This window comes from Chlamydomonas reinhardtii, chromosome 11 (assembly GCF_000002595.2).
Source record: "Chlamydomonas reinhardtii strain CC-503 cw92 mt+ chromosome 11, whole genome shotgun sequence".
NCBI lineage: Eukaryota > Viridiplantae > Chlorophyta > Chlorophyceae > Chlamydomonadales > Chlamydomonadaceae > Chlamydomonas > Chlamydomonas reinhardtii.
The window spans coordinates 3,198,951-3,225,010 of NC_057014.1; the positions used below are offsets into that span (position 1 = coordinate 3,198,951).

Below are 26,060 nucleotides of genomic sequence, written 5' to 3' on the forward strand. Positions count from 1 at the left end.
GCCGTAACCCGGGTCGACACGCGCACGCCGGTTGGGACGACCTCGTTGACACTGTCATTTGCCCGACCTCACAGAAACGTGAAGCAAATTTGATTGCATAGCTGCATGTCGATATTGGCGATAGCAAGCCCACCTCTTTGGGATCTGGTGGCGGCGGCGAGCAGGGGCGAGCAGGGTTGCATGCACGCGTGCCGGAACTGGCGCAGATTCCGCACTCAAACGTGGCGGCGTCCGCACTCACACGTGGATAGAGCATCGGGCCATCAGGGCCGCCAGCTCCTCCTAGCCAAGGCCCTACGGGCCGCGCTGCCGATGCGTGGAAACCCTACGCAAACGAAGCTGTGTAAGGGGGCCCTCGTCAACGGGCATAGCCGGATGGTTTCAATCACTTCGCCTCCACCGCTGTGCCGGGCATCCGCGGGGCCTGACGAGGGCCCCAGCCAATTGACCATCGCAACATGTCACAATCCATGACCTCCTATACCTTCTTTTTGCACATCGGGGCCGTGTGACCCCTTTGCTGTGCCAGCCGACGCGGCTGCGCCAAAGGGCGCGGCGGCGCACTCACGGCGGCCAGTCGCGGTGTTGGAGTATCCTGATGCGCTTCCCATCGCAATCAGCCACGACATATAACCACATAACCATATAACAGGATTGCGCCTTGTGGGTGCTCATGCAGGCCGATGTAGTCGCAGCAAGCACATAGTGCCTCGACGTTGCCGCCAACCAACCAAGCAACCTCTTTGAACACCAACACCTTTCCTTGGGCCCCGGCCTGGGCCTTAAAAAACGCTCGAGCTGATACGATATCACCACGCCTTGCGCCTACTTGCCGCTGTCGGTGCCACTCACACCGCTGCCTCCATCGCTGCCCCCGCCGCCTTCGGACCTGACCTTGTCCTGCGCCGCCGCCGCCGGCACCGCCGCCGCCGCCCCCACTCCAGGGGTGCCGGACGGAGTCATTGCAACCCCCGTTCCAGCCGTACCGTCACCCCGGCGTTTGAACATCTTGCTCCATCCCGGACCCTTGGAGCTGCCGCCGCCACCGGCCGCCTCCTGCTGCTGCCTCAGGCGGCGCGACGCGCGCTCGGCCTCGCGTGAGGCGCGATCCGCCAGATCCATGGCTGCGGTGATGGCGGCGCCCGTGCGCATGCCCACGTAATTGGTGGTGGCCAGAACTGAGGAGGGGAGCGGGAACGGAGCCAAGTGGAGTAAAACACAGGCCACCCCTACACAGCTTGGCAGGCAGGGTTAGAGCAGCGACTTGAGTGACTGAGCACAGCCCCAAAACACAACCCGCGGCGTGCACCTCTGTCCCTCTCCTCCTCTCCCTGCCGCCTGCCCTAACCCTCACCCACCCAGGAACATGGTCTGCGCGATCAGCAGCAACAGGCTGCCGTACACGAGGTAGTCGGGCGACAGGTCGGACCAGATGGCGCACAGGGAGCTCAGGTCGGCGCCGCACACCTGCGTGTCGTGTCGGACATAGATAGTGTGTTTTGAACACAGCACAAAAGAGCAAAGGGAGTGGCAGGTTGTGAATGCCACTTACGATTCTGTCGATGCCGATTACAGAAAGGTCCAGGCAGATGTCGTTGAGGAAGCTGGCAACGTTGAAAACACTGCAATGTTAGAAATGGAAAGGCGGGGTCCCGCCATGGCGGGGTGGGATGCTGTGAGAGACCGGGTCCCCTATGTGGATGGAACGGTTGCATTGGGTCCCGCCGTGCTGCGTGGACGTGCGCCAAGCGCCAACCCAAGCCCTAGCCGCCATGGGCACAGGCGCCGCCGCTCCTGCACACTGGCTACCACCCTCCACCAGCCGTCTGAGCAGGTATTGCTGCAGGTCTGAGCATCCGACTGCAGCTACCACACCTACCACAGCCACTGCAGCCTACCTGTCTACCCAGCGATTTTCCGTGTTTGCTACATCACCCGTTAGCATTTGGCAGTGCTGGCCCCGCACGCCTACTCACCTGGACAGTGCAAAGTAGCAGGACTCCTCAATGCCGATGCGCGCGACCCACGTGATCAAGCCCAGAGCAAACAGCAGCATGGTCACATTCATCTCGATGGACTGTATGTTGGGTGGCGTGTGGAAACGTACGTCGGTGAGGTTGCAAAAGAGTTGAGGAGCGGAGGTCAGGAGTAAAACAAGCAGAGCACCCGGCACTCGCGAGGGCTGCGGGGTGTCGTGTGTGTAGAGAAGTGTGGGCTGGTGAGGTTGGGTCGGCTGGTCGGTACCGGAGTGACCATGGGCGTTGGTGGGGATCAGCAGGAGACCGGCAGTTGCAAACACACAACCTCGCAGCCGCCGCGCCGCGGCCGAGCAACCCGTTACACCTCCGCCCCATCCTCTATCCTTCCCCACACCCTGCGAAACCCACACGCCACGGTGCGCTGACGCCCCAGCCATCACCGCAGCCGTACCAGCAATCCCGACAGTACGGCGTGTGCGGTCCACGACTGACGTAGTCGCTCCACTTTGTCCTCCGCACAGCAGCAAGCACAGCAGCCGCTACTGCCGCCCTTGTCGCCGCTGCCAGTGCCGCAGCGGCCGCACTCTCGCGCGTAGGTTTGCCTCAGCAGCTGCGGGGATCAAGGTGGGAAGCCGCACATGTATGCACGGTGATGGATTGCGTCGGGTGCGCGAGGTGGCACGACAGGCCTTCTCAGCTAGAGACTATAGAGCCGTGCTTACTACGTCATGTTTGGACAGCATGCCACATGTATTGCGCCTACAGCTCCCAAAGCTGTCACTCACATCTCCAGTGCAGGGGCGGATCGCGATGGAGGCGATGATGACTCCCAGGTGCACAAGCCCGAAGATGATGAACACAACCATGATAGCGTGACTCAGTACCTAATGGAGTAATGAGATGGACGTTCCATATTCCATGGCGAGTTAGGTGCCGGTCAAGTTGAAGCGGCGCAGGGTGGCACAGGCCCCAGCAGACCCCGCGACGGGATGAAGGCGGGGAGCGTTGGGTGCGTGAGCGGCAGTGCGGCAGATAAACCCAACGAGAGCGGACTGCGGGTGGCGTTGCCCCTTGCCTTTCTCGCTCGCATTCACCGTGCACCCGCTCACGCGCACTTGCACACTTGCACACACACACACACACACACACGCTCGCTTCGTTTCCTTAATACACGCGCTCGCCCACACGCACCTTCCACAGGTCCAAGGGCGCCAGGCGGTTCAGCGCCGTCGCCACGTCCTGTCCGGGAGGACCCGCAGGGTCGCCAGCGTGTCACATGCGGCCGGGGCGTGGGTGCAGCCGACATTCCTGCTGCCCTCATCGCATTAGTCCACCGCCCCAGGCCTCTGCCCCCGCCCCAGGCCCACTAGCCCCAACCGCAGCCCAGCACCATCACCACCGGCACCCACGCCCGCACTAGCCCGCACGCCCGCCAGCCCCTCCCCTGTTGAAGACCAGCCCCGACCCTACTGGAACGGTCAAGCCCCCAGCAGACACTATCTATCCCTAAACCTCACCGCGGCGCCGATAGCTCCCAGCACGACGCCACAGATGTAGGCGGCTATGCCCACGAACACCCACACCATCAGCCTGCGGGTGGCGAGGAGGGAGGATAGGCAAGTTGGTGCGTGTGCATGTGTGCACGAACGCCAACACAACCGCCCGACGAACGTGACGCAAGCAAGCATAAGGAGCAGTGCAGTACGGACAACTGCCAACCGTCGCAGGACAGCCGTACTCACATGTAGCGGTGCATGACGCTGGCATGGAAGGCGCGCATGACAAACTGGTGACTCATCTCCAGGTACGATGTCTGGATTGAGATGGAGTACGAACCCGAGGCGCCGGATCGCACCGGCGGCGCCGCTGGCGAGGGTGGCGTGACCGCTTTGGCGCCCGCTGCTGCTACAGCTGCTACAGCCGCTACAGCCGCCACCTCCTTGCGGCCAGCACTCCTGCCTACCTCCACGCTCATTGCCACTTGCGGCGGCTGAGGCTGCCCCTGCAGGGGGCCGGCTGCGGCGTCCGGGTTGGCAGGCGCCTCCACGCCCTCCGCTACAGCCTGCGGCCAAGCGCTGCTACTGCCGCCTCCGCCTGGTGGGATGCCGGCTACGGCAGTAGCTGATGCCGCCGGCGGGTCTCCGGGTTTGGATATGGACTGCAGCTGCTGAATCTGCGCCGCCGCCTGCTCCTCCAGCTGCCGTAGCACGTGCTCATCATTGCGCACCTGCGTCAAAGGCAAGGCGCCAGCGTCAAGGCAAGGCATGAGCTGCAGATGAGGCAAGGTGGCCGCATACTCCCTTGTGCTTTCGTTAAGACATATAAAACTAACCTCCCTCCATTCATTCATGGTCACTCCATTCATGGTCACTCCTACACGCCCCTGGACACGCCCCTGGACTCCCCATGCCATGTCCTCCCACGCACCTGCCCACGTGTTTTCCTTGCACACCAGCGACCCCGCCCGCCTCCCTCCCCTCCTCCCCATTCCCTGCCTGCCTCACCAGCAGCATGGGCAGCACCATCGCGAACGCCACCACACTGGCCGCCAGCACCAGCCCCACCACACCACCGATGAACTCGCCAAGATTGGTGGAGTGGAACGCACCAGTACCCGGCTGCACGTGTGTACGGCGCGGGCGCGTGTGCGTTAGAAAGCACACGTAATGGAAACACGGCATGTGCGGGCGGGCACCCCACCGAGGCCTTTTACGCGCCCTGCATCCCACTGTCGCTGACGCCATGTGCCGCCATACACGTTGCCACCCCTGACACACACGTACACACATACATACACACACCCGCACTCTGGCACACTGTCGGCCCTGCACAGTGTCAACCCTTTCCCCTTGTGCTTCCCGAACACACACCTTGGGCGCTATGAATTCGCCCTCAAAGGGACACAGCCCGTCGTTCTTGTCCAGCAGTCCGCCCGCCACACTCTCCATGAACAGCGGCGACTGGCGCTCCAACTCCCTGTGAGTGGCCCAGTGAGTGAGTGCGTATTCGAGAGCACAAGGCAATGAACAGCCAGGACTGTGTCTGTATGCATGTGTGTGTAAGAGTACAGCCTTTTTGACTGCCTTGTGAGCTGCGTGAGCGTGTACTTGGGGCAACAGGACCGGCAGGCAGCAGGGAGCCAGGCAGGCGTTGGCTCTCGCTTCCGCCACCACGCCGCTTCCCTGCCCTGAGCGCACACAAGCTGGAGCGCACTGAGGAGTTCGCACCATCCCTAGACCACACACGTGACCTCAGTCGGGAAACTGCAAGTACGACTCCACACCACACGGCCCAGCAGGAAAGCCGTCGTGAAACTTTTACACATAGGAAACATCCACACCGGCCGATCCGAAACCCATCACAACGACGTACCAGTTGAATGAGAAGACCCGGCGCCAGAGAGGGCCGCTGACTGTGTTGCCCCCGGGCAGGGCCCTGTGTCGGGGGCAATTGCAGTTGCACACATCCGGAAACGTCAGCACTGTATGTTCAAGGTAGGTGTGATTAGAACACCAAGTGCATGCCCTGGCAAGGGAGGGCCGCGACCGGTGCGGGCGTAGCCGCCGTCTGTGGAGCACGCCTCAGGACCGGGGTCCGAACCGCGACCGGTGCTTTGCGTGGTCGCGGAAACGCTGGAAGCCCGTCCCGGAGCCACCACGCACAGGACGAATCCCCTCCGCCTCGCTCACCCCCATGTGAGGTTGTCCATGCTTCCGCCCGCCGGCCGCAGAATGACATCCAGCACCCAAAACGCCGGATTTGTGTCGTTGCAGGGCGCTTCAGCCGTGAAGTTGTTGAAGAAGCACGTGATGGTGCGCCGGCTGGTGGCAACTAGTGTTGCGCCCCACGTGCCTGTTGACATACGGTATGTCATGTTGTGTCTTTGTCGCACAGATAAAACACGTCACGTTTCGATGTCGCATCTCGTGTGTCGGTGGCGTCGCAACGACGTGTGTGGGGTCTATGAGGCGCGGCACGAAGGATACGGGGTGCCAAAGCAATGCAAAGTGGTAGACTGCCGACACGTGCAGGATGCGCCCGGAGGTATTAAAACCCGAAAAGCAACCCATTCCACCCCATCGCGACCACACCCCACATGACACTAACCCGAACCCGCACCCACCCGGGAACATGGCCCACTTGAACTCTCCACTCGACTGCTCCTGAGTCATTTCGCTCATAAAGGGGAGCCAGCGCGTGTTGTTGTCGTTGGGGTAGAAGACAGGGCCACGAGCGAATCGGTCGGAGATGTACAGCCCATCCATGTTGAGCAGGCGCTGCCAGCGAATCTGTGTTGTTGGCATTATGCATACATGTCGATAAGGTCCGGTAGTATTGAATGAGGCAGGTCGCGTGGTCCCCACTGCCCCACGTCACCCCCCACAAAGCATCCCTGCTAATGCAGCCCTTCTCAGGCAGACCACCTCGTCATTCCCTGGTGAAATGCACAAGCACCCCTCGCTATCGTGGTTCCCTGGCGGCAGCTGCTCGCACCTTCTCGTAAACGAAGAGTGGGCTGGGCTCGTGGTTCATTGCATGGCTGAACAGCCCCGCATACGCCGCCAGGCGCCGCACGCCCTTGGGGTCCCTCTGCAGGTAGGTGTGCGTGCGTGTGTGCAGCCGTGTTCGTTGAGTAAGCACACGTGAGGGGAGGAGTGAGCGTTCCCTGTCCGTGTCCGTGTCCGTGTCCGTGTCCGTGTCCGTGTCCGTGTCCCTGTCCCTGTCCCTGTCCCTGTCCCTGTCCCTGTCCATGTCCCTGTCCCTGTCCCCGTCCCTGTCCCTGTCCCTGTCCCCGTCCCTGTCCCTGTCCCTGTCCCTGTCCCTGTCCCTGTCCCTGTCCCTCTCCCTCCCAGCCTTCCCCACCTCGTAGTTGCACTCGCCCGCATCGCAGTCGAAGTCGGGCAGCCAGCCGTGCTGACTGCGCACGTGTGCACACGGCAGGCGCGGCAACAGGTTTGGGAAATGCAATTACGAGACCACGATACCGTACTGCTCTCGTGGACTATTTGCTATGCCCCCCGCCATACAAACGCGCAGCAGCTCGCCCGCCCGCCCGCACCTGTACTGTGTGCGGCGGATGGCTGCTGCGGGGTCGGCTGCGGAGTTGGGCTGCAGCAGGTCAATGAGGTCGTCCTCGCACACATACACCTTGATGTGCTCCAGGTCGCCTGCAGCAGGCAGGCACGTCCGGCACGCAGGCACTGGCGGGCTTGTGACACGTGTGTGACACGTGTCGTGTACGGCAAGCGGGCTTGCAGACGTGACCGAAGTCAAAAGCCTGCGGCCGCGCAGCTACGGCATCTGACCGACACGCGCATCCACGCACAAACGCTGCCATCCAAGCGCCAACAAGCTCTCAACTACATTCCAACCACCCGCAACCACTGGCGGCCTCGTTATACACCTTCGTGGATGCCATCCGCGCACATGTAGTACTCAATGCCCTGCCGCTTGCCGTCAACCTGCGTGTCGTGCCGTGTGTGCATGTGGGTGCGCGCGACTTGGATAGAACACGAGGCCATGTATGCGCGTGTCTCATGTGTGCCCTCATCCCCGCGCGCCTGCGCTTGCCGTCGCCCTCGTGCAACCCCCTGCCCTCTCGTGCGCCCTCATGCGCCCTCATGTGCCCCCCATGCAACCGCATTGCTGCTGCACCCCCATGCTGCGCCCCCCTGTTGTGTGCGCCCGCTGCTCACCGAGGTGACCAGCGCCTGGTTGCTGCAGCCGTTCCAGGGGAAGTAGTAGTGGTAGGTGTACACGTAGGCGTGCGGGACCAGGTCGCCGGTGCCGGTGTCGTGGGGCCGGAACACTGGTGGGTGGGTGGGTGGGTGGGTGGGGTGGGACGGTGTGAGGTAGGGCTGGGGTCATGGGGTCATGGGGTAGGGCGGGGTGGGGTGGTGGTGCAAGCCAGGCCAGCGCTGGAACACAAGCAAGGGCAAAGGCCGTTGCACGACCATGTGCCTCAGTTCCTGGCGCGTGCCACACACACACATACACACACACACACACACACACACACACACACACACACACACACACACACACAAGGACCCGGCCAGGTGGAGTGTGGAGGCGCTGGCGGACAAGTTCCGGGTGCGGCCGCAGCGCATGCTGGCGGCACTGGCGCTCAAGGTGAGCTCGACTATGACCAGCGGGCGGGAATATGGGACGTAGGCGTGCTGGGTAAACGTTGTAGCGCGCCCAGGGCGCGGCGCATACAATGCATATGGGTGCCACTCGGGGTCAGATCGTTCGTCGATCGCCCGAGAGGGTTACAGGCTTTTCGCGGGTAAGTATGACTACCGGGGTCGACGCGGCAACACGACGCTCGGTATTCGGTAGGTATCCGTAAGTAACTCCGGCGCCGCTTGGGCGGGCTTCGTTTTGTTGTTTTTTTCTAACACACACACACACACACACACATATACACACACACACACCGAGTGCCTCCGCAACGGGAGCACATGCTATGTGTGTACACTTGGGCGCACGAAATGTATGACTTGGCACCCGGCGCCCCACCCCGCCCGCGCGTGTCCTTGGCCCTAGCTCAGATGCTGCCCGGCCCCCGCCCCCGCCCCCAACCCCGCCCCCATCCCCGCCCCCATCCCCGCCCCCACACCCCGCTACTCACTCGTGTAGTACACATTGCCGGTCAGGCGGCCGTCCACCACTGGGTCCATGATGGCCAGTCGGTGCAGCTCGGTGTTGTTAACGACAATGAACTTGGTCTGTGCGAGTATCGGGCAATTAAAACATTGAGCATCCCCAAAACATATTGCATATGCAAAATATACAGTGGGTAACGGCTGCATGCTTTCAAGCAGGGCAGAAACTGAAGTAAAGAGTGGCTGGCGTGCGGACACCGGAAAACGGCATGACACACACCTCGCCGGTCGTCTGGTTGAACTCGGTGCGGAGCAGCCTCGTGGCAATAAGCTCCTGGCCCCTGTAGCATAAAGGTTTGTGTGGTTGGGTGGTTTAGTCAGCTTTTGGAGTCGGTGGGTAATAGAGACCACGTCTGGCGTACGCGACGCTCCACATGAACGGCGGGGGAGCAAGCCCCTGCACACACAAAGCTCTGAGGCGTTGTATTTGATAAGAGGCAATGGAAGTACGCGCAACACACGCCTAATGTGCTGGGTGCCCGGCAGCCGTCCTCGCTGACGTTTGAGCAAGTCAGCGCACATACTGTATAGGCATGACGCTAGGCCCCAGCCCCTCTCACATGATGAACTCTTCGCGTGTAAAACCCTGCGAAGCACGCAGATGCCAGGCACGGGTGGATGTCAGTTGAAGGCGTCAGGCCCACTTTGGACGCGGTAGAGGCCCACATGGTCGATGCGCAGCCCACGCTCTGCATTTGTCCACTCTCGCCCCCCTTCCGGCTGTCCCAGCTTGCGCCGCCTCCACCTTTGTCCCAGCGCCCATTCCTCCATCGTTGCCCAGCTCTCACCCCTTCCCGCTGTTGCCTCCGCCCGCTCCCGCCTCCCGCTCTTGCCCTCGCCGCCCTCGCCTACCGTTGTGTTGGGGACACGGAACGTCCGCATGTCCTTCCACGTCACCACCTGATACACGCGCGCCTGTGTGCGCGTGTGTTTGAAGTATGGCATCATTAGCACGTGACGCAAGCCAAGGGTTGCTCTGTTCAGGCCCCTCCTCCAGCTTTCCAAGTGCGCATGTGCACGCATACGCTCGTTAAGCTGGATTCACACACGAATGCCGTACGTTCACACCGTGCACTTGTCGTACCCACACGGCACGCGCGCACCCGGCCATTACGTCTGATTTCCGCTCCCATTTGCCAATAGAAACACGCGGCACCCCCGGCGCTTATGCTCACATCGTCAAACCAATGGCCCGGGTCCGTCAGCCAGGATGTGTCCAGAGGGTGCTGCACGTGGGGGCGGCGGGGCGGGGGACGAACACGAGATGTGTGGGATGTGCGAGTTGTGAGACAGCGGCGAGCGCTGATAGCAGGGTGTGGTTGGCCTAATGCGCGGCACGACCACCACCGGTACCTACAGACGTCTAGGAGTCTGAAGGCTCCGTAACCGCTACCACCGGATACACCCGTGCAAACATCCCATCAACAACCAAGCCTCTGCCCCGCCTCAAGCCCCTGCGCTCATGCGCCCTCGCACCCCCTCATATCCCCGCTCCCATATGCGGGGGCGCGCCCTCGAATGCCCATCAGCCCCTTGCATCACAATCACTCACCCACCCATACACCCACCCAGCCACTCGACAATTTATCGTTGCATGAACCGACCTGGTACAGGATGGGCGAGAACTTGGGTCCTAGCGTCACCGCCTCTGCCCGCGTCACCTCGCGCCGCGGCGGCCGGCACACGGGCGGCGGTTTGAAGTCGGCCTTCTTGGCCCAGGTGCATCCGCCCGGGCCCTTAGCCACGAAGCCGGCAGCCCTGGAGGTTGCGGGGTGGCGCCGTATCCGGTGGCGGGGATATAGTGAAGGGCGCGTCGAGGGGCGATGCGTCGAGGTGAGGGATGCAAGGGCGGTGCACGGGCGGTGCACGGGCGGTGCAGGGGCGTGGTAAGGAACGCTAGACAGGTTCAAGGCGAGGGTATGATGCACTGCTCCGTGCCAGGGGCCATTCCACGCCTGCCGGTCACACGGCTGACACCAAGGGTCCGAACCTGGGTCCACCCCCCGCCTTCCCCTTGACACCGCCGCCAGCCTCGCGCAGCAGCAGTACGGTATCACTGCGACACTCTGTCATTCCATTCCGTGCGCACAGTGGTGCTGAGCCTTGGTTGACTTGGAATTGGGATAATAAAATACACCCCCTTGCCCGTCCCCTTGCCCGGGCCCGACCCCCCTGAGCATCCCCCCTTTCCCGCCCTGCCTCTCCGCCGCTCACCAGTCGATACTAGTGTCGTAGGACCGGTCGCTCGGCATCCGGCCCTCTGCAATTTGGCACGCCGCTAGCAGCGCAGCTAAGAGCCATGCGCAGCCGAGCTGCCGGGGCCGTCCCGCGGTGGGGGCTGTGGACGTGCTCATATTGCGCGCGCACAACTTGGACGGTCCGCGTGGTCGCTGGACGTGCGGCAACTGCTGACTTCGCCTCTGCCACTGCCTCGGACAGCAGGAGAAGGAGCAGGTGTGATGTGCATGGACTTTCATGCAAAGCTTTTTCCAGTGGACTTCGTGGGACCGCGCAAAACACCCGGCGAGTGTGACTGCCAACGATGCTGTGTGTCCAAAACACAGCCAAGCGCTAGTGTCAACTATGCAGGACGCGAAATAAAGGATACATATTATAAAGGATTCTGCGGTGTGTCGCACGCGAGCTGCCGGCGAGAAGTATGCACCGAAAGTTGCACCGAGAGCGTGTTGGGTATGGGTAAGGATGCAGCTTGCTTGTCGAAGTACTGATCTTATAAATAAAAAATGGACGAGGCTCCCGACTGAATACCGTATTGCCGGATTGGCGCCCTCCGCTGCGGCGCTGCCGCCGGTCCCCCGCCATCCCTGCCGCTGCCAATCGGTGCTGGGCTATGTGTTGGTGTCTGCAGCAGGCCAAACAGGCGCCGACACGGACCAGTCTGCACAAATGCATTGCAGGTGGCCACGCGAATGCTGGTGCGGGGCCAGGGCACGGCAGTTGGGGAGGGGGCGTTGGCCAGGAGTGGCCAGCGTCTGCCAGCGTGGAAAGCCAGGGGAGGGAGTAGGAGCCAGTCGGGCGCGGGCCAAGGGTTCGACCATAAGAGTGTGGTGAACTTTCCACAGTGATCTGTGCTAGAAGACAGCAGCTGCACAAGGCGGAATAACGGTGGCAGGTGCAACCGTGCAAGCTGCTAGCTCTGCACCAGGGGTGTGCGTGCAAATATCCGCAATACAACTGCATACATCCGCCGACACAGCCATGTCGGATAACAGGTCTTGAGCTAAATCCCCCCTCGTCCCAAACCTTTACCCAGTGGCCGCGAGGCCCTCACAAAGCATCAGATCAACGGCGAAGTACGGCACGCAACGCGTCTCAACGCTGCAGCCTCAGCAGTTGCACTCACACTCGAGTATACCGCACCGGTGAAAGGCTCGCTGGGCTGCGAGGTGTGCCAGTGCTGCGGACTGCAGGGTTTCGGCCCGCCAGGGGTGCCCGCTGTCCCAACCATTCTCACATACGGTCGTTTCCCCAAGCCCTGTTTTGGGCTAGAAGGGCACCGATGGATTGAACATTTGGGTTTACAACCAAATCTTATCTTGTGCTCATGCACCGTTCCCCGCCACAGCTCACAATCTTCCTCCTTGACGGCCGCCCTGCGCCGCTTCTAGACCAACGAGCGCCACGTATGGGGCAGGCGAGGGCAAACGCCTCCCATTTGTGCGTACTACAATGTCCGAGCTGGACGTACGGCCAAGGCCGGCCAGGCCATCCTAAACTAAGCTCTCTTGACTCCTATTCAACCCACCAGCCGTGGTGCTTGGTCCAACACCACCACTGCCGCCCGTGCTCTGCTGGCACTGTACACGGGCGGGTGAAAACGTGCCACGCCGGCTGCTGGAAAAACAAAATCGCCGACAACACGCCCGCCCGTGCCATGCGCAACAGAGCCGCGGCCTCTGTGCTCCAGCACGCGGCCATCAAACATGCATAGGCCGCCAGCTCCTGCCCACACCGCCAAGCGGTTATACGGGATGCAATACGCTGGCAGGTCCGACAGCCGCGGTATCTGGACCGCCCTCGCTTGCCCACACGCGCGCTGCCGCTGCACTAGTTTGCCCGCCATGCCCGCCGCCCTTGACGGCCCCCTGCTGTAAGCACTCCGCAGCCGCTCTCCGGCTGCAACCGCTGACGCCAGTTACCCGCCACGCGCGCGGCCGCTCTCAAAGCTCCCAAGCGCCCGGCTCCAGCGTTCAATAGCGACACAAGGCTTCCACGCCGCCGCTGGGCCAGCGCCCTGCCGAGCTCATCCCGCCGCTGCTTCCGCCGCTGCGGCTGCTCCACTCCCACTCCCACTCCCGCTCCAAACGCTGCCAAGCAGCCGCAGCCTTCAACGCTGCTGCTGCCGCCGCTGCTGCTCGCGCATTTACGCGGAGGCGGGGGCGGCGGCGCCGTAGAACGACTGCACGTGCGCCAGGGCCTCGTCCTCAATGATGATGTGGTCGGCGTTCAGCACGTCGAACACGGAGATGGCCGAGGCGGTGTTCATGGTCAGCTTGGCAATGTTGCGGCCGGCCAGGGTCACATCTGGCCGCTCCTCCTTGGTGATCAGCAGCACCTTGCGCTCCATGGCGTTGGCGCCCAGCTGTGTGAGGGATGGCCGGGTTGGGGCGGCGTGGTGCGTCAGGCAAGGTCGGCTTTGCATGGCCAGGGACCCCATGGGGCGCGGCTGCTGGACCAGGGTGCTGTCGCCGCGCACGCGGGACGCTGCGCGCAGCTGTCAACCCGCCGTAGCCCCCCCAATGAAGGCCTGGGTGCGGTTCCCCACGCAAGACCTCCAGGTGCGCATGCGCATGTGCCGCAGTGTGCTTCGCGGCGCTGCTTGCACCACTGGGATTGGCATGCCGGGCTGTGGCGTTCGAGGGTGGTGGCCCCGACCCTCCATAAACCCCTGGGATATTGCCCCGCGACCCGCTCTTGGCTACCTACATCCTGAATACGTGTAGCCAATGTCGTGTAAGCGACCGTACGTTTAGACGTGAAGAGTATGCGCCCCGCCCGACATCCCATGCGTTTCGCCTCGCATCCACTTTGCACAAACCCGCCAAGCTGTTCCGGCCCCCGCCCCCGCACCCCGCCCCTCGCCCCCACGCCGCCAGCAAGCTGCCAGATCCCACCTTCTCCAGCAGAGCCACCATCGACTTCGTCTTAGTGTCCTGCAGCTTGCCAGCCAGGCTCTCCACCACAATCATGTCAGCGGTGGCGCTCTGCAGAGCGGTCGCCAGCGCCAGGCGACGCTCCTTCTTGTTCATGCTGATGGACCAGTCCTTGGGCTGCGCGTCCGAAAACAATGCTGTGGTCAGAAGAGCCACAACTACAGAAGCGGCCCTCGCCGAGCAGTTTTTGTTCGCCCATGCCGCTCACCTTGGGGCCGAAGGTGACACCACCGCCGGGGAACAGGGGAGAGACGCTGCTACCGCGACGAGCGTTACCAGTACCCTTCTGGGCATAGGGCTTCTTGCCACCACCGCGCACCTCCGAGCGGGTCAGGGTGCTGGCAGTACCCTGCAACAAGCCCACACGTCATATGTAAGAAATCTTAGCGCTCCAATTAAGACGATGGAATATTAGCTGGCCCCAGCGGGCAAGCCAGCACAGCTTGCGGTCGCCGCCCAGGGAGCCACAAGCTGCACTCTCAGTTCCGCGCTGTCCCTGATCCCAGGGCATTTGTGCTCCGTCCAGGAAAAATATTTGAGCTGAATATAGCGGCCCAGTTCATCGGCTGCGCTGAGCCCCGGGCGAGCAACGCGAGGTCCACAATTTACGGCGGCACCGGCCCCTAGCTCTCCCGGCTGCTGCTAAAAGCTGCAGCTCAAGCAGAGCTGATAGGCCGCTGCTCCAATTGAAGACGAGATTGGCGTTGCTCACCTGGCGAGCGTTCTGCTGCACCATGACCAGGTAGCGGTGCACCAGACCCTTGGCCGAGTCCTCCGCGACCTTCAGCGCCAGCTGCTGGGTACCCTTGCTGCTACCATCAGCGGCCTTGTAGGGAATGCTGGCGGGGGCGGCCACGGCCGAGGCGCGAGTCACCACGGTCGACCGGCTGGTCGCCGCAGGGCGGAAAGCAACACGCATGGTCTGCATCTTCAACGCTAAAGAAAAGACCTAAACAATGCGAAGTGCTTTGCCTAAGTGGGGGATACACGGAGCCCCTGAGAGAGAAGTGGCCAGGCATGATGAGGGCTCGGAGGCCCATTCTCGGAGACGAGTCGCTTACTGTTTCTAATGAATGTAACAGCTTAACTGTGGCTTTTTAAACTCGCATATATGTTCAGGAAGGCGAACGCGTGCACAATATGCAACAAGCACTCGTTCTGAGCTGCTTTCGTCAGGAGCGCGTTCCCTTCTCTTGAATTTTCTATGAGTAGACATAAACGCACATAAGCGGTCTGGTTGTCGATGCCAAACATAGGCGGAGCTCTACACCGAACGATGCAAATGTCCCTGGTGACCTTATAGACTCCACGCGGCGAGAAAGCCCCCAGCATCATCGAGACGCAGGTATAAAGGATTATGACCCTCACAGGAACTCAAATGGGCGAGGAGGACAGCATACCTCCTGAAAGGGGCCGGAAACCGGGCGAGCGCCAGGCGGGCTGATGCCGTGACCTTCAACTACATCATGTAATCCTGGAGCTGGGGTGACCATCCGCGGAGTGCGCATCCGTGCCCGGACCCGACACAATTCGTGCCGATGTTTTCTGGCGGAGCAGTACACGCCTTCCACAAAGCTGAACTAGTGTATAAATGTGGGGAGTTGCAGATGGGCTCAGTGGTAACCTTGGGTTCTTGTTCAACAGGCGCCATTTCAAGCAGCATGGCGGAAGTCGACGGGGTGGAGCCGCCGACCGCCGAGGTCGCGCCCCCAGAGCCACCTGCAGCTCCGGTGCAAGACTCGGAGCCAGCAAAAGATAGCTGTGGCACTGGCGGCGACGTCTCCGCCGCCGAGCCTGCCAACTGTAAGGCTGCCTCTGGTGGCCTGCCCGACGCGATGCCTGGCGCCGCCACGGACTCAGGCGGGGGTGGGACCAAACATGGCACAGATGTAAGTAATGTGAGCGCAGCTTGCGCCGGTGCAACAGACCCTGAGTCGGAGGCACAAGATGCAGCCGACTCCCCAGCAGCAGCTGTCTCTGGTGAAGCTGGGGAAACCGCGGGAGCTGCCACGGATCCCACGTCTGCGGCTGCTGCGTCGTCATCACCTGCCGATGCCGCAAGCACAGACGCATCCGCCGCCACAGCCACAAATGCAGCGACAGCCACAGCCACATCGGACGGAGCCGCGGGCGCTGAGGCAGCCGCCAGCGCGCGTGACAGCGGCGCCGATGTGGGTCAGGCGCGGCCGCCGGCAGCTGTGGCCGACGTGGAGGCCGCGGCGAGCAAGCGGCTTCAGGCGCTGCCGCCGCCGCAGCGGCACGGCCTGGCGGCGGCGGGGCTGCACGCGGTGCGGGGCAGGTGGATGCGCGCCAAGAACGCCGTGGCCACCATCTTCAGGTGCGGCAGCGCCGTAAGGGGCAGAGTCGGAGAGCGGTGCTGGGCAGAGGCCATACGCACAGCAAAGATAGCACAGATAGCCGAGGGAGGTGAACATTGCGGCAATGCGCATTGGCGGGCACGGGCGGGCATGGGTGGGCACGGGCGGGCACGGGCGGGCAGGGGCGGGCACGGGCGGGCAGGGGCGGGCACGAGCTTGGAGCTGTAGGCCAGTAGGCCACCCGCTTCCTCTCCGCCCTGGCTCAATCACGTTTCTTGGCGCCCTCCTTGCCATTCCACACCTCACATCACTCCTCCCTTTCCCCCCCCCCCCTCTAGGGCCACGCTGCTGGTGGCGGCCGACAAGTCCGACTTCGAGAAGGAGAACAAGTCCGCGCTGGTGCAGGTGCGCGCGGTGGTGGTGGCGGGGTATGGCGTGGGTGCGTGGCGGGCGGCGGGGCGTGTGTTTTGAGGTGTTGGCTTGGGTGGGATGGGATGAGCGGCCGCTGCTGCGTGCTGTGCTGTGGCACGGTCTCCGCCTCACTGGTCGCCTTCCTCTCCTGCCACTGCCCACTGCCCACTGCCCACTGCCCACTGTCCCCTCCGACACAAACACACGCACAGGCCCAGGTGGGCGCCAGTGATGTGGCCCTGGAGGTGGAGAACATGCGCGACCTGGCCGACATCAACTACGCCAAGCAGGTGCGGGTGTGCCTAACTCTGTGTGTGTGTGTGTGTGTGTGTGTGTGTGTGTGTGTGTGTGTGTGTGTGTGTGAGCGTGTGTAAGTGTGTGTGTGGTGGTTGTAAATACCAGCCCAAACTAAACCAAAACCAACGAAAACGGGCGGAGCACAGGCAGAGGCATTAGCGGGGGGGATACGTTTGCGTGTATGGTACGTGGTTTGTCTCCTTGGGGGTGGAGGGGAGGTGGAATGGGGTGCAGAATACCGTGTGTGGAGGACGCGCGACATCCGAGGGGGGGAGGCAAGCAGGTGCATATGGGTGCCTGCCCACACCGCACGTAACGCCATACCCGCGCCGTGCCATCAACGTCTCGACTTGTGCTCTTGCACCACCGCCCTCTCCCAACACGGCCCCCACCCCAGGGCAACGCAGAGATGTACACCGAGGACGCACTGCTGGCGCGGCGGGCCGTGCGCACCCACCCCGCGGTAGGTGGGCGGCAGCAGCTGACGCGCTGGCGGCGCGGGGCGCGGTATGGGTTGGGACAGCACGACAAGTCACAACACGCAGGCGTCGTCACAGGCATTCATGCGTCGTCACACGTACTCGTGCGTCGTCGCTCACAGGTGGTGGAGGCGGTGCGGGCCTGGTGGCGCTGGCTGCCCAAGTCCTCCACTCGTGTGGTGGTGCTGGGCGAGGCGGACGAGCTGGTGGAGGCAGCAGACCAGGAGGCAGCAGATCAGGAGGCGGAAGCGGAGGCAGCAGATCAGGAGGGCGAGGGAGGCGGCGCCGCAGGCGCTGCGGCCGCAGGCCGGGAGGGGAAGGTGGAGGGAGAGGGGGCGGCGGGCGGGGGGCGGCGCGGCAGCCGGGCGGGTAGCGACCCGGACGACGTGTTTGCTGCCACACTGGACTGCCCCATCTACAGCGCCATGGTGGTGGCCATCACACTGGTGAGGCAGGCGACTGGGTTGGGGGGTGGGAGGTGTTTGTATGCCCGAGCCCAACGAACAAGTCCCATCATCAGCACGAGGCAGCCTACACAGCCACCAGCCATCATGCGAATGGGGGAGGGCGTAGTAGAGTAGGGCGTGTAAAAGTGCGTGGAGGGTGGTTGAGGGGTGGGCCAAAGCGTTGCTCTTGTCCCCATTCCCAGCTCTGCAATCCCCACCGTGTCAAACCTGCACTGACACACTCCTGGCAGGTGCTGCTGCCGCGCTTCGGCCTGCCCTCCGATCCCGACTACGACCCGGCAGAGGACTGGCTGGACGACAACAAGGGCCTGCCCTACATGGACTTTCCAAACTTCTTCGACGCCATGTTCGAGGTGTGTGGCGACTGTGTCTGCGTGTGCTGTGGCTAAAGCACAATGGGGACAAGGGCAGGGATGGCAGCAGGCGGGTGCGGGTGCGCGTGGGGTGCGGGCCGTGCGGCGTTTGGGCAGCTATCCGCAAGCCCCTCCCGCTTTCCCGCTCTTACACCCGCCCCATCCTCCACACGCGCCTGACAGCTGGCTGACATGTGGTCGGACACGGTGGCGGGTCCCGAGTACGCGGAGCTGCTGCAGGTGAGCCGGGTCGATCGGGGGTTCCAGCCCGGGGGTTCCAGCCCGGGGATTCCAGCCCGGGGGTTCCAGCCCGGGGTCCAGGACACGGAGACAGGGAACACTTTGGCAGGGCAAGATACGGCAGTGCGGGTTGGGGGGTTGGGGCACGGGGGCTGGGGTGTGCGAACGGCAATTTGGGCCCGGGTGGGGCAAGACCCTGCTTGTGGGCTGGTGTGCAGAACTGCGCAGTCTATGTGTGGACGTGGCAGCGTGGCAGGGTGGAGTGCTTGAGACAAGGGCAGCCACCGAGGGCGGGAGCCGCCATCAAAGGCGGGCGGGGGTTGTATGAACACCGCGGATTGGAACTCTCAGGTGGGACTCATAAGCCTGTGTTGTGTCCCCTGCCCCTTTCCCCCCCCCCCCCCTCGCCCCCGCCCCTCCGGCCCTGCAGTCGCTGTTCCGGGACGTGCAGGCTCTGGAAGCCAGCCGGGGCCTCTTCTCAGCCCTGCTCAAGAAGTTTGGACACAAGCCGCCCCAGGAGCCCAAACAGGAGCCCCCGCCCGAGCCTAAAAAGGAGCTTAAGCCCAAGCCCGCTCCAGAGCCGGCACCGAGCACGCCAGCGCCGGAGCCGCAGCCGGAGCCGGAGCCGGAGCCGGAGCCGGAGCCGGAGCCGGAGCCGCCCGCTGCTGTGCCGGAGCCGGCGGTGGAATCGCCAACGAAGCCAGTCAAGAAACCGGTTCCGGCGCCCAAGCCGGGGCTGGAGCCGGAGCCGGCGCCACAGCTCGCCAAGCCAAAGGCTCCGGAGCCAAAGCCGAAGCCGGCGGCGCCCTCGCCCTCGCCACCGCCGCCGCCGCCGGCGCCGCCGCAGCGGCCACAGCCTGAGGAGCTGGCCAAACCGGCTTCACCGCAGGGGCGCTCGCCACTGCGGGCTCCGCGGCAACAGGTGCCGCCCTCGCCCCCAGCTCGCGCGTCGCCGTCACCTCAGACGGTGGCGGTTGCGGGCCGGCATGAATCATCACTGGAGGTGAGACGACGTGGTACACCCCAATCTTCCACACCCCTCTTCCAGCCTCTTCCTCCCTGTCCCCCCTGGATGTCGGCACTGCACATGGGTTTGCTTACTCCACCTTTCATGGACCGCTATCCCCTCTCCCCCCAAGTATCATCGCTTGCAACTAAGGCCTCTGCCTGTGTGTCCGCTACTTTAGCTTGGTTTAGTTTGGGCTGGTAGTTAAGCAACCCCTCCCCTGGCTCTCTCTCCCCCCTTTTCCCCATGTGCTGCTGCAGCTGCCCGGCTACGACGCCGCCGACTACAGCGGAGTGGAGTCCGCCCTGGGCGCCTACCTGCGACAACAGCCGCCACAGCCGCAGGTGGGAGCGCGCGCGCGTGTCTGAGGCCACGAAGAGGAGGAGAGAGAGGGGGAGGGAGAGAGAACATGTGTGTGTGTGCGTGTACGTGTGTGTGTGTGTGTGTGTTGTAGAAAACGAAACGAAAGCCCGCCCAGTGTGAGTGTGTGTGTGTGTGTGCGTGTGTGTGTTGGCACAATAAGCATATGGATGCGCGCGGCACACCAGCGTGCCCCTCCAACCCCCAACACGCTCCGCCCCCTGTCGCACAAAAGCCCAATGCACCCCCACCGCTCCTTCTGTGCACTGACCCAACCAAAACCACACGCCCACACGCCCCCCACCCTCGTCCCACCCACCCATCCATCCACCCACCCACCCATGCAGCGCAACCGCGCGCCTGCCGAGCCGCAGCGGCGACACGTGGACATGCCCATGACGGAGTGGGACCGGGCCGGCGGACCCGGGTTCAATTCCCCGCTGTTCCAACAGATGTCGCCGCGCGGCACGCACTACCAGCACCTCACAGACGGAGGCGCGCACCTGATGAGGGGGGCGGGAGGGCCGCACGGGGGTGGCGGGCACGGCCCCTTGCACGGCGAGCGGCAGCAGCAGCAGCAGCCGGCGTGGTACGGCGGAGGCGGCATGGATGGCGCGTTTGGCATGGTGGGTGAGGAGCGGTTGTGTGAGGGCCGGATGATTGTTTGGGGAGGAGGGCGGGCCAGCGTGGACGGGAGGGAAAGGGCGGGTGTGTGCGTCAAACGTAAGGTGGCAAGCGGGGGAAACAGGGAGGGCGAGGGCGACCGAGTAGATGTGAGGCTCGTAGTCAAAGGCCGCACGATTACTAGGCGTGTCACTGCGGGCACGATGCGCAACTCATGGTGGGCTTCAAAGTAGTAGAAGGTTTCAGTATCTCGGCATGCTCACCACGTGCTTGTGTCTTACGTGCGTGTAAGTGTACCTACCCGCCGCGCCCTCCACCTCACCAGCCCGGCGCCGACGCGCTGTTCGGGGCCATGGTCCGCGGCGTCGGCATCGGCCGCAGCGGCGGCGGCGGAGGCGGAGGTGGAGGCGGAGGCGGAGGCCGGGCCGGCAACCCCCACCAGCAGCCCTACCACTACCCCGGAGTTAGCTATGGCGGCGCCGGAGGCGCCGGCGCCGGAGGCGGTGGCGGTGGCGGTGGCTACAGCCAGAACTCTTACCCGGGAGGAGGCGGCGGCGGGCGGTTGGAGGCGAGCCAGTCGGCGTACCAGCTGGGGCCTGGCGGCGGCGGCGGCGGCGGGGGCGGCGGCGGCGGCGGCGGGGGCGGCGGGGGCGGGGGCATGGGACAGGCGCAACTGGGGCTGGGGGGTGTGGGGGGCATGCACGGCGGACAGCCCGGCAGCCTGTATGCCGAGTACATGGAGTCGGTGGTGAGTGGATGGTGGGGGCGGGAGGGCGCGGGGGGAGGGGCGGGGTGAAGAGCGGGCGTGACTGGGTTCGGAGTTGATGCGGGGATGGGCATGGGGACGGAGTTGGCAGGCGTGGGGCTCTGCCGAGAATGAGTACGGAAAGGGAATGGGTGGGGTCACTGGGGTGGGGTGCCTTGGACGATACCTGGGGACAACACTTGGTTCAGACCATGCGCTAGTACCGTATGTCTGAGGCTTTCCATGCGCCCTTGCCTGACTGTTGGTGAATTGTACTGCTGCTTCTGCTGCTTCGGGCGGCCGACGGTGCAGATGGCTAAGCGGCGGCGGCAAAGCCCGCAGCGGGCAGGCGGCGGAGGAGGAGGCAGTGGTGCTCCGTCACCCCCGCACCAGCAACACCCCTACGGCTCCATAACCGGCAGGTGGGTGGGACCGTGTGCACGGCCTTGCGTGTGTGTGTGTGTGTGTGTGTGTGTGTGTGTGTGTGTGTGTGTGTGTGTGTGTGTGTGTGTGCGTGTGTGTGCGCGCGTGCAAATGTTGAAGGCCCGCGCGTGCGCTGCAGCTGGGCTGTAGGCCACAGACGCCGGCGGCGAGGGGGCGCAAGCGTGGATATGTACGGCTGATCGCATGTATGGTACGCAAGCCTCCGGCTGCAGCTCAAGATATTGGGTACACGGCACGACACACGGCACACGGCACTGGGTTCGTCCAGGCCTTCCATTAGCCTTCCGATGTGTTTCCTGTTATGACCCCCGCACCCGCTTTGAGCTGTGTTCCTGATGCATCGTGTGCGCGCAGGGGCGGCCGAATGAGCGACCCCGGCGGCCCGGCAGGGGGCGGCGCGCGTGCCGCCACCGCCGCCGCCGGGAACGGGGTGGCGGTGGTGGGGTCTGCGGCCATGCAGGGTGGCGGCAACTGTGTCCTGGAAGTGCGGCCCTCCACCGCCGGCGCGGAGCCGGAGGCGCGGTCGCGGTCGCCGCAGCCGCAGCCTGCGAGTGCAGACGGCGGCGGCGGCGGAGGTGGTGGTGGCGGCAGCGGCGGCGGTGGCGGTGGTGGTGGCGGCGGCGGCGGCGGCGGCGGCGGTCGGGCAGGAGCCCCGCGGTCCGGTGGCGCGGGCTTCCTGCCGCGTCTTCCGAGTGGGCCTGTCTTGGCAGGTGGGGCGGGGGGAAACGAAGGCGGGCCGGTCAGGAGGGAAGACGCGGCTGTGACTGTGTTGGGCGTGGCTGCTGTGTTGGTGGGGCTGTGTTGGGCGTGGCTGCTGTGTTGGTGGGGCTGTGTTGGTGGGGCTGTGTTGGTGGGGCTGTGTTGGTGGGGCCGTGTTGGTGGGGCTGTGTTGGCGGGGCTGTGTTGGTGGTGCTGTGTTGGTGGGGCTGTGTTGGTGGGGCCGTGTTGGTGGGGCCGTGTTGGCGGGGCTGTGTTGGTGGTGCTGTGTTGGTGGGGCCGTGTTGGTGGGGCTGTGTTGGTGGTGCTGTGTTGGTGGTGCTGTGTTGGTGGGGCCGTGTTGGTGGGGCTGTGTTGGTGGGGCTGTGTTGGTGGGGCCGTGTTGGTGGGGCTGTGTTGGCGGGGCTGTGTTGGTGGTGCTGTGTTGGTGGGGCTGTGTTGGTGGGGCCGTGTTGGTGGGGCTGTGTTGGCGGGGCTGTGTTGGTGGTGCTGTGTTGGCGGGGCTGTGTTGGTGGTGCTGTGTTGGTGGGGCCGTGTTGGTGGGGCTGTGTTGGTGGGGCAGGGCTTTGCGGCGTCGGGTTGGCGCCGCCAGCCTCCAGACGATGGGCTAGCTAGCGTTGCGGGCTCTTCGCTTCCGCCACACTTTACGGCTGTTGTGAATGGGGGCGCAAGTTCACGCATGACTCATGTCGGCATCTGTCTGCGGCGGCCGCAGGTGCAGGTGGCGGTGGCTCTGCGCTGACGGCGCTAAGCGCTGCCGCGGCCGCCCACCTCCCAACCATCAACGACCCAATCGCCGCACCAGGGGCCGCCAACGGTCTTACAGTTGGCTACGCCCATAGCCCCGTCGGCCCAGCCAGCCCCACCCGCACCACCGCCAGCGGTCAACTGTCGCCCAACCGCCGCAACTCCCATCCGTTGGGATCCTGGTCGTACGACGCGGCGGCAGCGGGTAACGGTAACGGTAATGTCAACGGTGCGGCGGTTATGCTACCGACCCTTTCCATGGATCCGAGGCTTGCTGGCTTCTACAACGGCGCGGGGGCCAGCGGCAGGTGCGAGCTGGCGTGGGTGTGGGCGTGCAGGCAGGCAGGCGAGCTCTGAGTGGGTAGATATGACCGGTGCTAGTTGTTGGTGCGCTGATGCCCCCATTACGGTACATGCTGCCCAAGCTATAGCTAGTGGACAGCGCTGCAGCAAGGGTTTTGAAAGGCACCGCCGCGCCTTTCAATTCCTTCATCGCAGGGGCGTGGAACAGCCGCGGCGCTGGCGCGGCTCCGGCGCAAACAGCGGCAAGGGCGGCAAGGGCGGCGGGGCCGGCAGCGGCGGCGGCAGTAGCCACAGCAACAGCCCTCTGCAGCAGCAGCACCACGCGTACGGGCTGCAGCAGCATGGCGCACCGCAGTCGCGAGACCTGGTCACCGCCGCGCGGCAGCAGGTGTGTGTGTTGGAAAAACAACAAAACGAAGCCCGCCCAGACGGCACGGTGTGTGTGTATGTGTATGTGTGTGTGTGCGTGTGTGTGTGTGTGTGCGTGCATGCGTGCGTGCGTGTGTGTCTGTCTGTCTGTGTGTTAAAAAACGAAACTCTGTCTGTGTGTGTGTGTGTGTGTGTGTGTGTGTGTGTGTGTGTGTGTGTGTGTGTGTGTGTGTATGTGTATGTGTGTTGAAAAGAAAACAACAAAACGAAGCCCGCCCAGACGGCGCGACGGAGTTACTTACGGATACCTACCGTGTGTGTATGTGTGTGTGTGTGTGTGTGTGTGTGTGTGTGTGTGTGTGTGTGTGTGTGTGTGTGTGTGTGTGTGTGTGTGTGTGTGTGTGTGTGTGTGTGTGTGTGTGTGCGCGCGCCGTGCCTGCGTTTGAGGGCATCCGTTGTCGGGACTGGGCCTTGGGCCGGAGCGTCTCTCTTGTATTGCCACTCTGGGCTCCGGGCGTATATTGATTTTATCGAGATGGACAGCTTCATCTGCCTGCATGCGTTACGCAGCGTGTGTTAAGCTGTTCATCCACCTGAAAACAAATGAGAAACATTTTTCTACGGAGATTGCATTTACGAGCACCTGCCCCGTCGCGTCCTCAGGTCAACGTCATGGCACAGGCGCTGGTCGCACAACAGGCTGCGGAGCAACAGCTGAAGCGGCAGCAGCAGCACCAGTCACCGGTGCTGCAGCCTCGTGCGAGCGGTGCGGCTGTAGCAGCTGCCGCGCCTGCTGCTGGCGTCATTCCGGCCATGTTTGGCGCCGCCCACACCTCTGGTGGCTTCGGCGCGGGGTTTGGCGGCGCCGCCGCCGCCAGCAGCGGCTCTGCAGATGGAATAAAACCGCCTGTGAACGGGCAACAGAAGCGCTTGGCGGCTGGCGGCTCCTTTCAGTCGTACGTGCTTGCTGGAAGGGGGACGCGGTGAGACGTGGGGGCAAGCGGCAGTTGCTGGTGAGGAAGTGAGGAGAGGGCGGGGCAAGTGGGATTTTAGAAGTTATAACTTTGGTGGTGTGCAAACGTGGGGGCACAATCGTTGTGTGTGCGGCTGAAGGTTCGTGGGGGTGGCTGGTATGGCTAGGATGCGTGTGGAGGGTGGGGGCGGGGGGCAAGGCTGTGTGCAAGGCTGTGTGCCGTGCAGGGCCTGTTGACAGTTGTGGGTACCGGACACAGGTGATGATGTGGGTGCACCGACGGCGTGTGAGGTCGGGGGGGGGGGGGCTACAGCCCAACAATAGTCAAGGAATCGTCGCGGGGGGGGGGAATAGATGCGACGTATTCAGTATTGGTGCAGTCGGTAATGACCACACGGCTGAATCGAGTTGCAAGATGGTGTACTTTAACATTGGTACAGTGCTTGAGTTTGATAGCGTCTTGCTTTGCTGCTTGCGTGATGCCGTGATGGTTGAGGCGTGTGGCTGGTCTGGGGCAGGACGGTCTGGCAGGTAGATGCGTGCGGCAGGGACCCGAAGTCACCTCGTGTACATTATCGGGTGATGTCGAGTGTCATGGCTGGCGGAGTTGGTGGTCTGGCGGCGGCGTAGCGTTCTCTTTGTCCGGCTGATGTTATGCAGGGGTGCCCGGATGTTATGCTTTCTGTTGCACTCCTGAACGCTACTCGCTTCCCCAGAAGAAGCCGGTTCAGCAGCTTTGTAGGAGTGTGGGACGGAGTGCGGCAAGGTCCGTGCCCCTCTCGACCCGGCTACGAGCTTCGCCACGAATGGTGCACTGCCCTGAGGATGTGATGATGACACGACGATGACATGAGGACTGGACAGGACTGGGCTGGACATGCGCCAAGCAGTGCCCCGGGCCCCGCCAACACCACCCTTATACTCTGCTATGCGTATACACGGCTACTTCCTGCGAATCCTGCCGGTGCTGCTCACCGTGTGCTCGGCCCCCCACCCCACCCCACGGCTGGATCCGCCACGCCACCGCTCACACAGCAGCGGGCCAGCGGCGTCCTCCGTGCGCCTCCATCCCTGTGGCCGCGACCCTCGCACGGGCCGGCTCTGCGCTGTCGCCACCTGCCGCACTGCTGCTGCCGCTGCTCTAGCTGCTACTGCCACTCATCTCCAGCAGATGCTCAATCCAATGGGACCTCCCGCGTCCTTCAACACCTGCAATCCGTTGGTCGTACGAGCAGTGTCGTGGGGAAACGCATACAGCTTCCGCGGGGGAGTCGAGGCCATGTCACGAACTAGCGGTTGCGTCTGTGTGAAGCTGCTGAGCGGCACGCGCGGGGTATTGCGCCACCTTGCGTGCTGCTGATGAGGCCGATGCGCTACGTTATGGCA

General features: G+C 63.6%; 3 protein-coding genes across 4 annotated transcripts; 1 reads left to right on the plus strand and 2 right to left on the minus strand.

Moving 5' to 3' along the window:
• Positions 1-49: 49 nt before the first annotated feature.
• On the minus strand, positions 50-11,375 carry CHLRE_11g479450v5 (uncharacterized protein). Its single transcript, XM_043067701.1, has 26 exons — positions 10,862-11,375; positions 10,252-10,405; positions 9,823-9,873; positions 9,500-9,562; positions 9,208-9,233; positions 8,868-8,928; positions 8,614-8,710; positions 7,676-7,788; positions 7,384-7,441; positions 7,039-7,147; positions 6,843-6,897; positions 6,474-6,569; positions 6,103-6,268; positions 5,669-5,831; positions 5,352-5,414; positions 4,850-4,955; positions 4,484-4,597; positions 3,722-4,206; positions 3,497-3,569; positions 3,171-3,218; positions 2,765-2,863; positions 2,431-2,589; positions 1,977-2,077; positions 1,553-1,622; positions 1,359-1,467; positions 50-1,178 (listed from the first exon to the last, which is right to left on the minus strand). Exons 1-26 carry the CDS (start codon positions 10,999-11,001, stop codon positions 826-828), a joined length of 3,132 nt encoding a protein of 1,043 aa, XP_042919706.1. The 5' UTR covers positions 11,002-11,375; the 3' UTR covers positions 50-825.
• Positions 11,376-11,699: 324 nt separating this feature from the next.
• On the minus strand, positions 11,700-14,785 carry CHLRE_11g479500v5 (uncharacterized protein). Its single transcript, XM_001697328.2, has 4 exons — positions 14,534-14,785; positions 14,030-14,170; positions 13,783-13,938; positions 11,700-13,250 (listed from the first exon to the last, which is right to left on the minus strand). The coding sequence occupies exons 1-4, from the start codon at positions 14,747-14,749 to the stop codon at positions 13,032-13,034; spliced, it is 732 nt and encodes a 243-aa protein (XP_001697380.1). The 5' UTR covers positions 14,750-14,785; the 3' UTR covers positions 11,700-13,031.
• Positions 14,786-14,895: 110 nt separating this feature from the next.
• Positions 14,896-25,637, plus strand: CHLRE_11g479550v5 (uncharacterized protein). 2 transcript variants are annotated; one of them, XM_043067702.1, is made up of 17 exons: positions 14,896-15,166; positions 15,466-16,159; positions 16,478-16,544; positions 16,763-16,840; positions 17,245-17,310; positions 17,449-17,772; positions 18,024-18,146; positions 18,330-18,386; positions 18,817-19,389; positions 19,653-19,736; positions 20,100-20,378; positions 20,702-21,124; positions 21,434-21,543; positions 21,920-22,275; positions 22,998-23,337; positions 23,528-23,720; positions 24,365-25,637. In XM_043067702.1, the coding sequence occupies exons 2-17, from the start codon at positions 15,483-15,485 to the stop codon at positions 24,686-24,688; spliced, it is 4,074 nt and encodes a 1,357-aa protein (XP_042919708.1). In that variant the 5' UTR covers positions 14,896-15,166; positions 15,466-15,482; the 3' UTR covers positions 24,689-25,637. The 2 variants fall into 2 exon arrangements, with proteins under 2 accessions (XP_042919708.1, XP_042919707.1); XM_043067703.1 differs by having other exon boundaries at positions 23,004-23,337.
• The last annotated feature ends 423 nt before the right edge of the window (positions 25,638-26,060 follow it).

Coding starts and splice junctions, on each gene's coding strand:
- CHLRE_11g479550v5 (XM_043067702.1), top strand. CDS start 15,483: ATGGCGGAAGTCGACGGGGTGGAGCCGCCGACCGCCGAGGTCGCGCCC. Junction 16,841..17,244: donor ACATCAACTACGCCAAGCAG/GTGCGGGTGTGC, acceptor CCCCCACCCCAG/GGCAACGCAGAGATGTACAC. Junction 23,721..24,364: donor TCACCGCCGCGCGGCAGCAG/GTGTGTGTGTTG, acceptor TCGCGTCCTCAG/GTCAACGTCATGGCACAGGC.
- CHLRE_11g479500v5 (XM_001697328.2), bottom strand. CDS start 14,749: ATGCAGACCATGCGTGTTGCTTTCCGCCCTGCGGCGACCAGCCGGTCG. Junction 13,939..14,029: donor GTGTCACCTTCGGCCCCAAG/GTGAGCGGCATG, acceptor TCGGACGCGCAG/CCCAAGGACTGGTCCATCAG. Junction 13,251..13,782: donor TGGTGGCTCTGCTGGAGAAG/GTGGGATCTGGC, acceptor TCCCTCACACAG/CTGGGCGCCAACGCCATGGA.
- CHLRE_11g479450v5 (XM_043067701.1), bottom strand. CDS start 11,001: ATGAGCACGTCCACAGCCCCCACCGCGGGACGGCCCCGGCAGCTCGGC. Junction 9,234..9,499: donor TCCGTGTCCCCAACACAACG/GTAGGCGAGGGC, acceptor CGTGCTTCGCAG/GGTTTTACACGCGAAGAGTT. Junction 3,570..3,721: donor AGCGTCATGCACCGCTACAT/GTGAGTACGGCT, acceptor CGCCACCCGCAG/GCTGATGGTGTGGGTGTTCG.